Source organism: Lonchura striata, chromosome 10 (genome assembly GCF_046129695.1).
Source record: "Lonchura striata isolate bLonStr1 chromosome 10, bLonStr1.mat, whole genome shotgun sequence".
Classification (NCBI taxonomy): Eukaryota; Metazoa; Chordata; class Aves; order Passeriformes; family Estrildidae; genus Lonchura; species Lonchura striata.
The window spans coordinates 14,495,810-14,511,681 of NC_134612.1; the positions used below are offsets into that span (position 1 = coordinate 14,495,810).

Here is a 15,872-nt window from a genome sequence, read left to right on the forward strand (position 1 = left end):
GCAGCCCTGAGGCAACTCTAAGTCACAGTCTTCAGGAACTGGAGGCTATAAAGGTGGCATAACACCTCTCCTCTAGGTCTATAATCTGCAATAACATTTACAATACAGACTGCATCATATTATTTCCATGTTTAATTAGAGTACAGAATATCAAACATTTTGCTTTAACACTACCCCGTGTGCTGTTACTGGCTCTGTATGTGATTTAATGGGTGATCAATCATTCACATATCAGTGGTGATGCAAACCTGATGTTCATTTGCTCTTTTTCACTTCATGCATGGATCTCATGTAACAAGAAAAGAAATATATATGAGGAATGTGGTAGTTCTGCATTGCTGTTAAATCTCAGCAAGCCCACTTAGAATCAAGAAATAAGGTAGCATCAGTTTACAGACCAGCTTTTCAGTGGCATAATTCCAAGTCTGTACTATTGGCCAGCATGGCTTATGCTTTGCTTTCATAGCCAAATATGTGATGCTTGACATATCAAGTCAGCTGCAGTTTTTTTTTGAGTGGCTATTGTTGATACAGCTGTAAAAGAGTCCTTTCTCCTTTCCAAAGAATTATCACTAAATTGCATTAACCAGAGAGAGACCCTCTTCACTGGATCAGCACTTAACAAAAAGTGCCCTGTCATCATTTTCCTTTCACTCTCTTCTCACTGCCCTTCTGATCTGATGCTGCTGTCCACTTACATTTCAAATGGGTATTATCCTGCAATTCATCTTCAGATATCAACAGGAAAATCACCTTCAAGAAACTGGAGGGGTTAGACCTTGTAAAGGAAAAATGGTGAGATTTATGCCACTGTTTCAGGCCAGAGAACTGAGTCCAGCTGAGCTCAGGAAGAGATAGGGCCAAGGGTGGTTGGTGTGCTCATGGAAGGAGAGATGCAGGCAGTGCATGCCTGGCAGGGTCGTGCTGGGGAAGCAGAGCTGCAGGAGCTGGCAGAGTTGAGGGTCTGTGTGCCCAGGGGATGAGGAAGAGGCTGGGATTTCCCAGGTATGCTAGGCACAGAGGACACATGGATGCCATTCCTCTGTGCTGCTCTGCAAGTGCATCCATGTAGCTCTAAAGGACAGATCCAAATGATCCCTTCCAGAAGCAAAAGCAGGAAAGCAACCTGAAACCTCCCAGGGAAAAGGGAATAACTATTTTGCCAAGTGATATCAACACAACTTTGTTGGAATTGTAGTAATAAGACAGAGCTGACAAGTGATGACTTCTCTGAGGTGCTTTTAACCTTAATAAGAGCTCCATTAATTTTTCATATTATTGATAAAGCAAATTAATACACATCTCCAAACAAGCAAAACATAAAAAGGCATCAAAACCAAACTGAAATAATTGAATATTATTTGTAGAGAATGCCATTAAAATAATGTAAATCTTCTTTTGTAAATTAACTTCATGCATAACTAGAAATGATTAGCATGCATACATACCAACCTCTGTGTTTGTAATTTTGACACACATCCTAATAGACTTGGGGTGTTTTATACACTTACATTCTGAAAGCATTATTCTGTATGAATGCACAGTAACTGAGAAAGAACAAAAGGGAAGACATGAAGGTGGTGGAAGTGCTGTCACTGAGCCTCCCAGGCCATAAGGGAGGACCTCCCTCCCATGGCAAGGACAAGTGGGAAGACACTGGCCAAATATTAACTCTTCCACATAAGTGGGAGCATCTGGGCACTCCTGAAACCATTGGCACTGCATATTTTAGTACAAGCACAAATAGTGCTTCTAGGCATTTACAGCATGGGAGCTCATATCTCAGGGCAGTGGGAATTTTCCTGAGTTCAGAGAAGGAGTAAGGAAACTTTTTAATGAATATTTTGGCAGATGTACAGTCTCTATTACAAAACCCATGATCTTCTTTAGCTTTGCTTTGCAAGGGATAGTGTGAAGGAATCATTGCAAGCAAATATCACTAAATAAACATATATTTTCTTGGGCAAATTTAAAAGATTGTTCAAGCAGTTATCTAAAATCTGTGTTTGGATGATTCATAAGAATCATCCAAATCTTATCATTGGTTGATAAGAAAGGTGATGATAATCTAGTTAAATTTTTCAGAATTTTACAGTAGATTCTCAAGGAAATTAAATAAAAATATCCCCAGTTAGTGTAACAGCTCTTACCTGAATCCACAAATATGTGTTACCTTCTTCCTGGAACAAAGACAAAAAAAAAGTCTGATGTTCTGTTTCTAATATCAGTCCCAACAGCTCCCAAAAGAATTAAACTTTATAAAAATATTTTATATTAATTACTTAATTAAAATAATTTATTTGATGCTTTATATTTAAAATATTAGGAATTGATAAATGCATATCTGAATGATGAGTGGCTATGGAATACTTGAAAAGTCACAGGAGAAATCAAGATCCCTTTCACCAATATCTTCTACTTCTGTGCAGACTTCAGGTAGTCAGAGCAGATGTGAACCCAGCCCAAGCACGGGCCTGCCATGTGCTGGGAATTTGGAAAGCTCTCTGTATGTGTTTCAAAACTGGGACTAAAAACATCGCTGAAAACCGCTGCCAAGCTCTTGGTGTCTTGAAAGCCTCAAAGAATTGAATCTTCCCTCATGTGTTTGTGACAGACTTTGTTTTAGTTCTTATTCTTGTACCCTATGTAAACAATAATGTTTGTGAGCTAGCAGTGGGCACTTGGGAATAAAAGCATAAACAAACAGGAATATTAAATACTGTAGTTTTTTTAATTTCTGAGCTACAGATATAAAGTCTTATTTTAATTAAGCATTTTCTACTTCTGTCTGCATCAGTATTAAAGTTGCAAATTTATCCAAGGCAATTTAGTGTTTGAGCAGAGAGATAATAATCCACATTTAGTGAAATTAGCCAGGAGGGTAGGCTCCTGTCTAGAATTATTTACATTCTTTGACCCTTTTGCTCAACCCTTTATCCAATCAAATTTATCTAGCAGAACTTGTAGCCTGACTTGTTTGTGTCATACACATTTGGCATGAAGGCTGCAGCAGAATTTTGCAAGTATCTGGCATATCCTTGATAGCACATCTGGTGAGTATGGACACTGTTCATTAGAATAGCTTTGCAAACTGATAACACGCCAAAGCTTTGACAAAAGTACTTATGGTAGATGTCAATCATCTTTCTTTGCCAGTTTAAACATGCACCCTTATGGGAATAATTTTTATCTATTCTGGCACATAAAACATAATGAACAATATCTTCAGGCTTTGCAAATGAACGCGGGTCCCTGTATTATGTATACTGCACGTGGATCACTAAACAAATGTAACAGAAAGAAGGATGGTGTTTATATATGTTATCAATAAAAATCTGTGAGAAACACCAGGCAGAGGGAGTAAATCTGTGACAAGTGAGGACTGTATGAAGCACAGGAGGACTGTGGATGTGCAGTACTGCCACAGCAGTCACTAGCACAGTCCTGGAGTGAGTGGCAGAGCCTGAAATGGGCCCTCCAAGAGGAACGAGACACCATTCTGATCTGAACTCCTGTTGCACTGGGGGATCACACTTAGTATAGATTCTCCTGCCTTCATTGCTGTTATTTACACATAGATTTTAATTTTATGACTTCCTAAGTTCGTTTCAATAGTGAAACTGTGTTAATAATGAAGTGGGAAAACTCCAAAAATTTAAAAAGAGCTATAAATTTTCAGGAAGCTGCACAAAAAAAGTACAGACTATTGTTGTCTTTCACATGAACACATTGGGTTTCCTTTAAATATGTACTGGTAGAATATTTCAGATTTGCTGAATACAGTAGGTATTTATGCTTTTATTTTAAATGGGGATTACAAATTATTCGCCTTTTGTCATGCACAATATGCATATTATGGTGTGGATATTGTGTTACCAATTCACTGTAACTAAGTACTTTGGCACTTAAAAAAAAAGCCATTTTTGACCCAAAAGACCATAATGGAGCCTTTCAAACTTGTTTAAGGCAGCTGCCATGAACTGAAAAAGTCATACAAAACAATCTGTATGTAGAGCAATTTAATATGTAGAAACGTGCATTTTCAGTAAAATACAATGGCTGGCTCACATTATTTTAAATTAAAAAAGTACTGGACCTCATTATCTTCTGATGGTGAGGAAGGATTCAGATTAGTCCTGTCAATAGCTACTTACTAGCAGGTGAATTTACCAAATTACGTCGCCTCCTTACTGGTGAGTGTGGTACCATATATGCACAATGTGAGCTTTCAGGGGTGTATGAAAGCAGCCTCTTAGCACTGAAAAACACTAAAAGAACCAAACAATTCAACCAAAAATGTATTTTAAAGTATTTTTAGTGGTTTAAATAAAAACACATTCTTGTTTTTTTAATGTGGTTTTCAGTATGTTCCATCTTTTTAAATTTAGCCTATTGCGTCAATATTTTATATGTCATCATGAATGCTGTCCTCTTGTTAATGAAATAATGATTCAAGCCACAAAATTAAAACCAGATGGTTTGTCAAATTCTGAGCTTAAAAACAATTCTGTAAAATGATTATGGAGAAAATATACGGAACCTTGATAATCTGTTGCTGGTAATTAACTTCTGAGGCTAAGGGTTGCCTTCAGTTGCCTCAAACCAGGGCTCTGGTGCCATCTGGCAAGGCCTGGGGATGTCACCAGCCTCCTAGTGCCAATTCAGAAGAAAACAGGACTCTACAGACTCTCTGATATATTTGCCAGTGGGTGTTGAAGACACCCTGGATGTCACTGGGCTCTCTGTGTATCAATACCTAGAGGTTTATCTCTTGAATTCTTCGTATGATTTGTATGAATATGAGGGTGTGTCTGTGTGTTTGCATGTACTGTGGAAGCATTTATGAATCCCCATAAATGTTCAGAAATATGTAAGTGTTGATGATTATATGTGTTAAATTGCTAACTTGAATTTGCTATACAAATTATAATTTTTTCCCCCTAAAAGATTTTTTCCTTATTATTTTATTTTTAGCAAGAGTACTGCAGCACCCAAAGCTCACAGTATTGCCTCTTCCACTAAATAATCGTTAGAAGTTCTAAACAAAGAATCAAATGATGGAGCCAAAGCACACTGAAATCAATAGGAGTCTTTTCATTGACTTCAATGGGCTTTGAATCAGCATCCAAATACTAACTGTTGCTGAACATATTTACAACCACAACATTTTGTGTGACACTCTGTGGGCACAATGGTGCAATTTACTTGGGAAAACAAATGGAAACATATTCTTAGATGGTGTGACCAGCACTACTATGCACTCAAAAACTCAATCTTGTGAATTTCAGTTATATCACTAAAAAATAATTGATTCAGCTGTGCATGTGAGGACATATAGTCAGAGTCTGTCCAGGCCAGAAAAGGACTCATGCTGATGCTTCTGAAACCACTGCCAAAGAAGAAGATTTGTTGTTTGTGGCAGTGTATCCACATATCAAAATTAGTCAGTATTATTTTAAGAATGTACTAATAATTTGTAGCTGCTGCAAAATTTCTAAACAGAGCAAGTTGGTATTTGTTGTTTCCAACACTAATTAATCAGTGGTAGTCTCATTAGGCTTACACAGAGCATGCTTGTATTGGCATGTCTAATTTCAGTTTTAGAAACTACCATGAATTTATTAAGTAATTTGTTATTTCATAATGTAATATGCCTCAGTAATATACAGAGTGTTTGCAGTGTCTGATGCCTGCTGTAGGTAAGCTGGGGAGGTCTTTCCTCATTCCTTACCTCAGATATGTAATACAATAACAGACATTGCACATTACAATGACATTCCATTATGTTGCACAGCATCATATATTCTTAGCTCCCAAGGGAAAAAATGACCAGTGCAAATTGAAGCCAGCCTGTGGACTTAGCCAATAATTCACTGGATCTCAGCCAGATACACTCACACTTACATACACCTACGTAATCATGACTTTAAGCGATGTTTAGTAGATTAACATCCAATTAAAAATACATTTTGATCCTGTTGCAATAGCGTAACAAAAATATTTATGTAGCACACATTGCAAAAGAGATTAATTTCAGTGTGCCCTCTTGAAACCTTTGAAGACATTAGCAGCTCTCCAAGCATGTTGGCTATCTGGACAACGAATTATTATATCCTTGTCAAATTTTAAATATCCTGCTGTTAAAAATATTAGTCACAGGAACTGCTTGACAACAGTGTCGCAGTAAATTTTTTAGTCTGTATGAACATGGATAACCTGATACATAAAATAATCTCTTAGTGTCTGGCATTCAGTGGTAAAAGCTGAGCACTGAAAGTTTCCTTGGAGCATTGGCAATACCCTGCCAATAGATATACTGTACGTGCCATTTAAACCAGCTGAGTACTGCTTTTCCTCTCCCTCCCTCCAGTTTTTCCATTCCCCAAGAGGCAATCCTTTGGCGCTCAACCCATTTAAGTCAAACAGCTATCATGTAAAAGCGGAGATGAGCAACAAAGCACATCCAAGGGAAGCAAGTTAAGATCTAGGCCCTGAGGTTTGAAGGGGGGGCTAAAGAAACCGAGCCAAAGAAATTCTAAAAAGGCACTTTTTTGACTTAAAAAAATAAGATTAGAAACTGGCTTGTATGAGCCCAACTGTGATTAAAAAAATAAACCTTTTATAGTTAAGACAGAATTTTTTTTCTTTTTGTTCTTTGACTTTTCCTTGCAGAGAAAGAGGCTATCTTCACTTAATCAGAGCAAAGAAAGAGTGGTTGAGGCAGAAGCAGCATCATGTGGGTGAAGGTCAGGCCAATTTTCACCCATGTGATGCTGCTTTATCACTCATGGAACAAAGATTAAGGCCTTTCTTTCTTTATCCTTTTGTGCTTTCCCCCATTACTTTAACAGATCTGAACAAATCCCAGGCAGTTCATCCAAAAGTTCCTTTTAGCTACATTTAGTTCAGATCCTCTAAATTCCACATAAGACTTCATGCTATACCAACATGAAGAGGATATAAAATCCACATGTGTAGGGAGAAAAATGTTATAGAAAAACACAGAAATCATTGCAGAATATGATGACATCAAAGGCCTTTTCAGTTGCAAGAAACTAGGCACATCCAGGAATCAGAATTATCACTGTTTTTATTCCCTTATTTTTAAAGGAATATGTCTTACACCAAGAGGCTGTATAAATACTGTTGTTTGTCAAAGATGAATTTAACATCATAAAAATCTACTTTAGCTCCAAGGTTCTGAAAAAAAACCCCAATAGAAATACTAGTTTGTTGCTGCTGTGAGGAACTCTAAGAATGTTATATCACAAAAATTATCTTGCATTGCATATGTTTACACATCTTGTCAGTAGCTACCTTAATCAAACATACCAGAATTGCATCAACTGCAGAAATAGGTCAGGATGTAATTTTTACACGGAGTACCAGGGGACTGATTGAAAGGGCAGTTGTTGGATTTGACTGTGCTTTTCAGCCCTTTGGTTTTATCCTGGTGGGGGAAGCAGCCCTTCCTAGCTCACTGTTTGTTTCAAACAAGCTGCAGGAATTCCTGTTGCATTTCTTTAATTTATCAATCTCATGATATCTTAAAACAATCAGTACAGTACACTGAGTCAAATATTAGCAATCAGTTATGTAATCACAAGGACCAGAAGGTATATTTATGTCACTTGTCTCAGCTACCCAAAACACTTACTGTTTTACATACACTGACTCCACAACATTTAACAGATTAAAAGGAAGATAAAGCAGTTAAGCATTTAATAAGTGAGACAGGTATCTTAATGTGATTCCTAGCATTATGCCAGTGGTGTCTGTACCCCCACAGTGATCTGAGTGTGTTTCCAGATTTAAGATTCCCTGTTTCTGTGCAATCAGGGTAAATGCTACTCTTCTTCTAATGTGGTTTTAGGAGAGTGTGGAAAGCCCTGCACAAAGCATCAGCTGAAGCCTGGAGCCACTGCAGCTTTTCATATGAGGCACTAAAAAAATTGATTTATCCTCCTGTACCATATGTTATGATGTACTAGAGTGTCTCCTGAATTTTTTAAAGTTTTATACTCTTCATGTCTACAGGACTAAATCTTGGCCTTATACCAAAGTTAAAAGCAATGTTCTTTGACTCCAATGAGATCTCGTTTCATCCAGTGAGTCCAAGAGAAATATTTCAGCTGTGGGTCCCTTTTACTTTGAGTAATTTTGAGACATGAAATCTGTCTCAGTAATATAGGTGTGAGAAGTCAGTATCTGAAAACTGCTTGGATAGGATAATATACAAATGTGTTCTTACTGAAGCTGACAGGAGGCTAATAAATACTGTTGAGCATACATTTCTTAAGAGCATTGTATTCATATTCATTATACCCAAAAATATCTTCTGAAACCGGAAAAAATCTTCAGATTTCTGATACAACTCAAAGCATTCTCATTGTCTTATCAAAACAATGATAGCAGCAGGTTTTTTGACTCTTTTAAACAGAAAATATCAGGAAGTTTCTGTCATGAGTACTGATAAACAATTTGGGTTTAAAATAGCTGCAAAAACCTCTCCTGTACCAACCTAAATCCCACCTCCTTTCTTCAGAAAAGACCTTTGAAATGTGTTTCCTTTGGCTTTCATCAGGTGACAATTTAACACTCTTGCTGAGATTCCTTGGCTATATATTTGTAACAAAGTTTAAATATCTTTCAAAGGGGTTAAATCCAGATGGGAAATATTAGATATTTTTTAAACTCTACAAACACTGGTTTTCAGGCAATGTATTTTGTCTCAGTGCAAGTGAAGGGCTGAGAGCAGTGGGTACAACCAGTAAGACATGACAAACTCTGGGACTGAGGCTTTGCTGCTCAGGAGCTGTCCCTGCACTCAGTCCACCCTGTGGATTGTACTGTGTGCTTTTCATCCTCTATTGGAGGAATATGAATTTGAGTAAATGCCATGTGACAGTGCGGCTGCTGTGGAATTTATTCATTTTTCTTGAGTAGGAGATCAATTAGTAATTACTTAAGGGCAGTCCTTATAGGCCATCTAGGTTGGCCCTTAATTAACCAACAAGACATGACAGGCAATGCATTTCTGGGCAATTTAGCACATCTCTTAGGGAGTTTTTAAGGCATGAGGCCGAAGGTCAAGTGACTTTAACCACCTGAGAAGTGCAGAAATCCCTTAGAAATACACTGTCTAGAGTGACTTATTGCTGTTATTAAATGGAATTTGTGAATAAAAATAAGAGAGACTGTCAGCCCCAGGCATGAATAGGGCATTATTAACATGGATATGACATTGTTGACAGCTAATCTAAAGCTCCATTTGTGTCCTGAGCTCTAGACCTATTTCTTTATACTGTATATTAATACAAGGAAGATGTGTTACATTCTTCATACATTTTTACTATAGCTGCCCAAAGAAACCAAAGGAGACAGGATTTTTTTTAATTTGCACTGAACATTTTTTTTTTTTTTCTTTTTTGAGGGCTGAAATACAGCAATTTAACCTTGTATGCCTAACATCCCATTTTTGGACTATGTCATAGAAGTCTCTTGAAAGAACAAAATATCCTTCCTGGGATGTAAAATCACTATTCCTGACATACTCTCCCTTTCCATCTTGAGATATGCCCTGAATTTGTCTTCTCCCTGGCTCAGCTGCTTCCCCTGTCCCCTGCTGCTGGGCTCAATGTGCCTGATTGTCTGTACATGTCAGTGTGTTCAGGTTGAGGAAGTGCACCAGAGCAACATTCACATGTAGAGATGAATAAACGGAGTCAATTCTAGCACCTTCATCTTACCTACGTTTTTCTCTTTCTTTTCTTTTTTTCTTTTTCTTTGTAAATTCTTTTCCCCCCCACAACATGAATGTAAACTTTTAAAGTGCACACATGCTTTCCCTATACCTTGAATTAAACATGCACGATAACATTGCCAAAGCAGAACTTGTCTCCTGAAATCTGTTTTTGCAGAAAATGGACAAGAAACTAAACATCTGTTGTAAATATTATCCTTTGCCAGACAGCTTGTGTATAGATGTAGATATTTTGGCTTTGCTTGTTTCCATAGGCTTAAATTGTTCTTGGGTTTCTTGATGTGCCTGTTATGATCCTTACCCCAATATGTTTCCTGCCCTTTGTTAGTTCTGTTTGTTGATCTACAGCAACAGCCAATTCCAAAGGCCAGCATCTTTTCTTGAGAGAAAAAGTGGCAGAGTCACATCCTAACCTTGCCCTGACCGGCACAGCTCCATCATTTCTCTGGCAATTGCCCAAGGCTGCACACTTGGGCTCTTGCACTGATGGGGGTCCAGCTGCCCGGGGCTTTTGCGGCTCCGCAGCCGCGCGGTGCAGGGCAGGTGCTCAGCTCCCTTTGCTGGGCATGTGGCAGTGGGAGGCTGCTGGGACAGCAGAGCCCTGACCCCTGCACAGGGCTGCTCCTTCAGCCTGGTGATCCAGAGAGGGCTGGGCTGTGCTGCCGGGAGGTTCGGACACGTACAGCGCGTCTCTGTTCTCCAGGAGGCAGAGCAGCTACTTAGCATGTGGTGTCCAGTTCTGCACATTCACAACTACGTCTGGCGTGTTGTGAAAGCAATGGATTTATTGTGCATACCACAAATAGTTTAAGGGTATGTGAAGGCATATTTTAGTCTGGGAAATCCTGGGCTAATATGGAAGTACTAATGCGGATTCTTTGTTTAGGCTGACAGGAACTAAAGTAGGGCTCTCCATGCATTCAGATAATTTGGGGGACTTATTGCAGGGTTAAAATGCAGGAATATTGTGTATATTCCCTGAATCAGTTCTAACTACAGGGAGATATATCAGTTTGTCTTGGCATTCTTGGTGCCAGGAAAGATAAAACAGGTTTAAGAAATTAGAGGGCATTAAAGGCATACTTTTAAAATCATTGTTTTTGACAGCAGTGATCCATAAACCTGGATTAAATCAGCATTTTTAACAGGCTGAGTGCACTGTAGTTTGTGAAAAGTTCCACGTACTGCAGTTTGAACCAAGTAACCTGAAATCTAAAAGTACTCTGTACTTGCCTAGTACGACTGCACTAAGAGAAAATTTCAGAATAATTGCTAATAGCAAAAAATGGTTATATCCTCTAGGCACAAGGCTACCCTATTAAGTTTGAACTGAAAAATCCTTTTTTTGGAGCAACTTTGAAAACAAATTTTCCTGAAATTCTGACTGTCCTGAAACTGGTGATTTACTGTAAAACAGCAAGAGACATTACAGCTTACAAAACAGATAATTCTGTGTTATTGAAAAACTGAAATAGCAAGCAACAAAAACTAAAAATATGCACATGTTCTTGTACCAATGAAGAAACAATTTTGCTTTTTGTACACTTGATAAGTAATAAAATAATTTAAAAATTAAATAAAAAGTCTTGATTCTAAATAAATAAAGGAAAAATAATTAGTGACTCACATTTCTGGTTTGGATCATGCTGAAGGTGATATTGAGCCACAAGGAATGACTAATGAGTTGTGGTCCACAATCCAAGACTTCCTGGGAAAAAAGGTAAAAAGATTAGCCCTTATGGCAGCAAAACTACCCCCACAAATGTCTGTACCTAGAGGAACCCTTATCATCCCACATGTTGTAAAACATGCAGGAACTGCTGTCATTTATCTAGATTCAGCATTAACTGGCAGTTCTGAACTATTTTAAAAATGATCAAAAGCATGCAAAAAAAAAAGGGGGGGTGAAGAGAAGAACACACACTTCAGAGCTCCTCACATTTTACTGTGCATTGCTTCCCTGCTGTGTGATTTCTCTGTTTTAGCTTTGGTACTGCTGTGGCTGCTATCTGTCTTAATGGAGAGGTTCACAGGTTTGACTGATCCCATATCCAAACCTGCTTCTGCCCATATTTGATAAACCATACCTGAGACTGGGATGTGTAAGAGCCCTGGACAGGCACAATGGCTGCTTAATCAAGCAGATGTGTCCAAATAATTTTTATATCCAAATGGTTCCTTTTACATCTGAATGTTTGCTTTAGTGGGGCTCGTGGGTTCTGCTGAGCGCTTGCCCTGCAATCTCAGCTGTTGGCTCCTCCTCTTGTCTTTTGGCACCCGGAGCAATCAGTGCCCAGGCTCTGCTCTGGTGGCTTGGGGACTGCCAACGTGGGCAAGCCAGATGACTTTCTGCTATCTTTCACAACACACAGGAGTGTTAACATGATACACATGTCCTCATTATAGGGCATTACTCATAGGTGCTTATTTTAAAAAGTGTATGATTGGAGGATTTTAGATCATTTGTAGTTAAGCTCAGTTCTTGTTTTTAATATGAAATCTAATGTAAATTCCTTCCCTTCATTTGTGCAATTGTCTATTATTTTAAAAAGTAAATTACAGAATCATTGTGGGCTGATCTAATGAAAAAGAAAAGAAATTTAAAAAGAGAAACTCATTACAATGAGGAAAGATATTATGGTCATGGGTTGAAAGAGATAAATTAATAAAGAAAGGCTATGGAAAACAAAATCAAGAAAAGTGTATCAGAAATACAGTGAGAAGAGGGGAATTATAGAGCAATGAAGATCACAGTAAAAAAAAATCATAATTCAGACATACTTGAAGAAATGAAAATATGGTGATTATTTTTACTGCATGAAAAAGGAAGCCTTCTTTCAATTTGATCTTGCAAAATTAGACTATCAGTGAAGATATTCAGCATGAATTATCTGCTATGTGTTTCTGTATTGACACATCTTCTATATCTTATTTGCAGTACTTCCAGTCTAGAATCTGAATAATAGTAGAAGAGGCTTAACACTTTCTTAATCCTGGTTTATGTTAATTTCCTTAGGAAATTTTCTGAGAACAAAAGCAGAACTACTCACTGTCTTAGAGGTAGGACCAGGTAAAGAAGAACTAAAGACCAACACCCTATGGAGCAAAGGGCACACACTCTTGTAGGTAGTTTAATTCAAAGACTTAATAAACCATTCACATATAAAAAATCCTTTTATATAGTTGATATGTATTTCCGAAGGTAGTATTGGTATATCTACCACAGCATAGCAATTTTTTCTGTGAAAATAATTCAATTTAAGTAACATTGCAAGTGCTGGTGACTGTGGAAGTTCTATACTTTCATTACATGCCATAGACAGTTCATTAGATACTGGATATACTTGCAGGAAGTCAAATGTATATGACAGGAGTATGCATGTAAACACTGTCATGAAGGTTAGAGAGGTTGTACAACTGAAATTAAAGATCACTTAATCTATTAATTTCCATATCCATTACTTATTTCAATTAATGTTATGGCCACATAGCTACGTTTGTTTCCTTGCACTGTATATTAAGGTGTTAGAGAAAAATCTGTTTGTTGCTGTGGGAAGAAAGAAAAAAACACCAACCCAACAATCAAAGACGGTTGTTGCAATGATTTTTTTGTTAAATGATGTGAAAGACACAACTCTTTGAACTTGTATTTAGCTACAGAGGATTTACACAGCTTTTAAAGAGGGTTTTTAAAAAAAAATAAAACAGCTCATGCTTGCTCAGCTTCAACACACACCAATTATTTGTACTAACTCTGTTTCTCCTTAAACACGATCTGCGCTCAGAAAAGATTTTCTATGTCTAAAAATGGCTTGTTAAAAAACAACAGAAATTCACTGAAATTAATTGACACTTCTTTTCCTGATATCTTGCAGAGTATAATACCCATATGTGCTCATAACACATTTCTGAAACAATTTTTCATGAAATGATGTAATGCATTCTATTACCTATGTACTTTGAGGAAACAATTGTTATCAGTAAGGGTGTACATTTTCTACAGAGCATTTGGGTATCTTGGCCTTTATTTCGTTTTGAATTTCCAAAGACTTTCCATTGAAGTAACATTTACTTTTGAGGTGTGTAATTGGGACTCAGCATGCTCCATGCTGTACCCTTTGATGTTCACCAGTGCTGTTAAAGAAATGAGTTAGAACTGGGAGTCTGGTGTCTGCCAGGGCAATTCTTAAACCCACAGGATGGCTGCCTATTCATTGCTTCTCTTTCTGTATGTATTTATAGCCCTTTTCTTTAGGCTTCCTGAACTGTCATGATACCAGAAGAGTCCCAATTAGCCAGATAAGCAAGTCAAGGTTTTTTATGGGATTAAAAAAACATAATAAAGCCAGACAACTAGTTGGTTAAATTCATATGTAGAGGAGCTGTGATGTTTTTGGTTTGGGGGATTTGGGTTGGTTTTTTGGCTTCCCTCCCCCCTCAACTCTTTTTTGTCATGTTGCTTAACTCAAAAAAATGTGTCTGATGAGATATCAATACCTCAGGGAATAATACCACATTATTTTTTTATGCCTCTGGTATAATAATTTGTCTCTTTAAATTGACATCAGCTGAGGCCACTAAGACCCTCACACCAAAAAACACTTGTGACCCCCTGCACTGCCTTCAAAGCTTATTTTGTAATTCCTGGTCTGCTTGTTTTTGATCTGAGGCGCAGTACATATTTTGGGAGCAATTTCACATATTATAGCAAACTAGTAATCTCTGTCCCTTCTACTGGCCTCATCTGAGGTTCCAGAACAAGCCCTTTTTGGACAATAAATTTTGCTTAGACTAAGTCTTTCATTAGCATAGGAGATGAAAACGATGCAGTCTAGAAGGAGTAGTTGACTGTGCTTTTCATTCAGGCTTCTTAGCTGCTATTTTCAATCTAGAAGAGATTTCTTAGAGGTTGATTTCTTGTTTTTCTGTATTGAGTTTCTCTGTTTTATCTCATCCCAAGACTGTCTACCATATAGCTTGAACTACTCTTCACCAAGGGAATGATGTGATTTTGTCTCACTTAGCTTCTACTCAGGACTAGTGTGCATCATAAGTTATCCCTCAAGATCTACATTCTTCCACTGCAAAACACGTGCTTTTGCTCCTGCATCAAAATCACAGGTCTGGAGCCCCTGAGAGGTACATCTTTTCAGAATACTCAGAAAACAACAGGGGGAAACTGCAGTTGAAGATCACCTTATCCATCTGTTTTAGAGGTATGTTCTCACCAGGGATGGAGGCCCCATAAAACAGGAGTGCAACGGTGGACTTGGCAAGAAGTGTCCATAGGAGATTCTTCAAGATGCAGCTTATCTAGAGAGTGCTGTCTCTCAGAGTAAAGTTGCAATCACACATTAAATGGGAGATGGCCATCATTGAGGTGGGGTTGTCTTGAGCAGGAAAAGAAAACTAATAGAAACTTTTTTTTTCCCATGGTAACTCAGCTAATCTAATTAAAATAGTCTGTCCATTGCCACAAACAGTTATTTCAGTTCAAGGGGCAAAGATCCTTTATGCCCTTATCCTTTGAAATGATGATATACTTAAACACTGGCACATGCGAATCTTAACAGTTAAATATAGCAGTTTTCGTGTTCATGAAACAATATAGAAATTTTGGCACTCAGCAAAGGGACAGAAAGTATCCCAGACTGGTCAGAGATATCCCCAGGAAAAACTTTATGGGAGACCTGCTTAAACAAGGGAACAGATTCAAACTGGTGTACTCTGCTTGGCCTTTTCTGCACATCAACACAGTGTCTCTGAACATGCCATTGTACCCTTGTTCTACCTAAGCAGTGAACAAATATTCACCCTCCACCAGTCTTCAATTAAGGGGGAGCATCTCACTCTTCTCTTGGTCATCACAAGGATTGTTTTTAATGGACAAAATTATCCAGGAATCTCCCTGTCACTTTCAGGAAATAGTTAGCAGAACTCAATCCTGACAGGTAGATCTGCTCTCCCTGGTCTACTATAGTTTGTGATTTATTTTGAATTTTGGAAACATTTATAAATCGATTTATATAGTATTTATCATGATTCTCTGTTTAACAGTGTTGTATCAGTTCTGTTATACATGTTATAACATTTGCCATGGTGACATACA

General features: G+C 37.8%; 1 protein-coding gene across 5 annotated transcripts in view; it reads left to right on the forward strand.

Annotated features, from left to right (window-relative positions):
• The window catches only part of LOC110473922 (uncharacterized), a 224,217-nt gene that overhangs the window by 159,735 nt on the left and 48,610 nt on the right, over positions 1 to 15,872 (forward strand). The window contains exon 6 of one of the 5 annotated variants that reach the window (XM_077785674.1): positions 14,788 to 14,843. The exons of the other annotated variants lie outside the window; for them this stretch is intronic. Coding sequence (XP_077641800.1) covers positions 14,788 to 14,804 — 17 coding nt within the window. The 3' untranslated portion in view covers positions 14,805 to 14,843. Of the gene's footprint in view, positions 1 to 14,787; positions 14,844 to 15,872 lie in introns of those variants that run through there. 5 annotated transcript variants of the gene reach the window in all.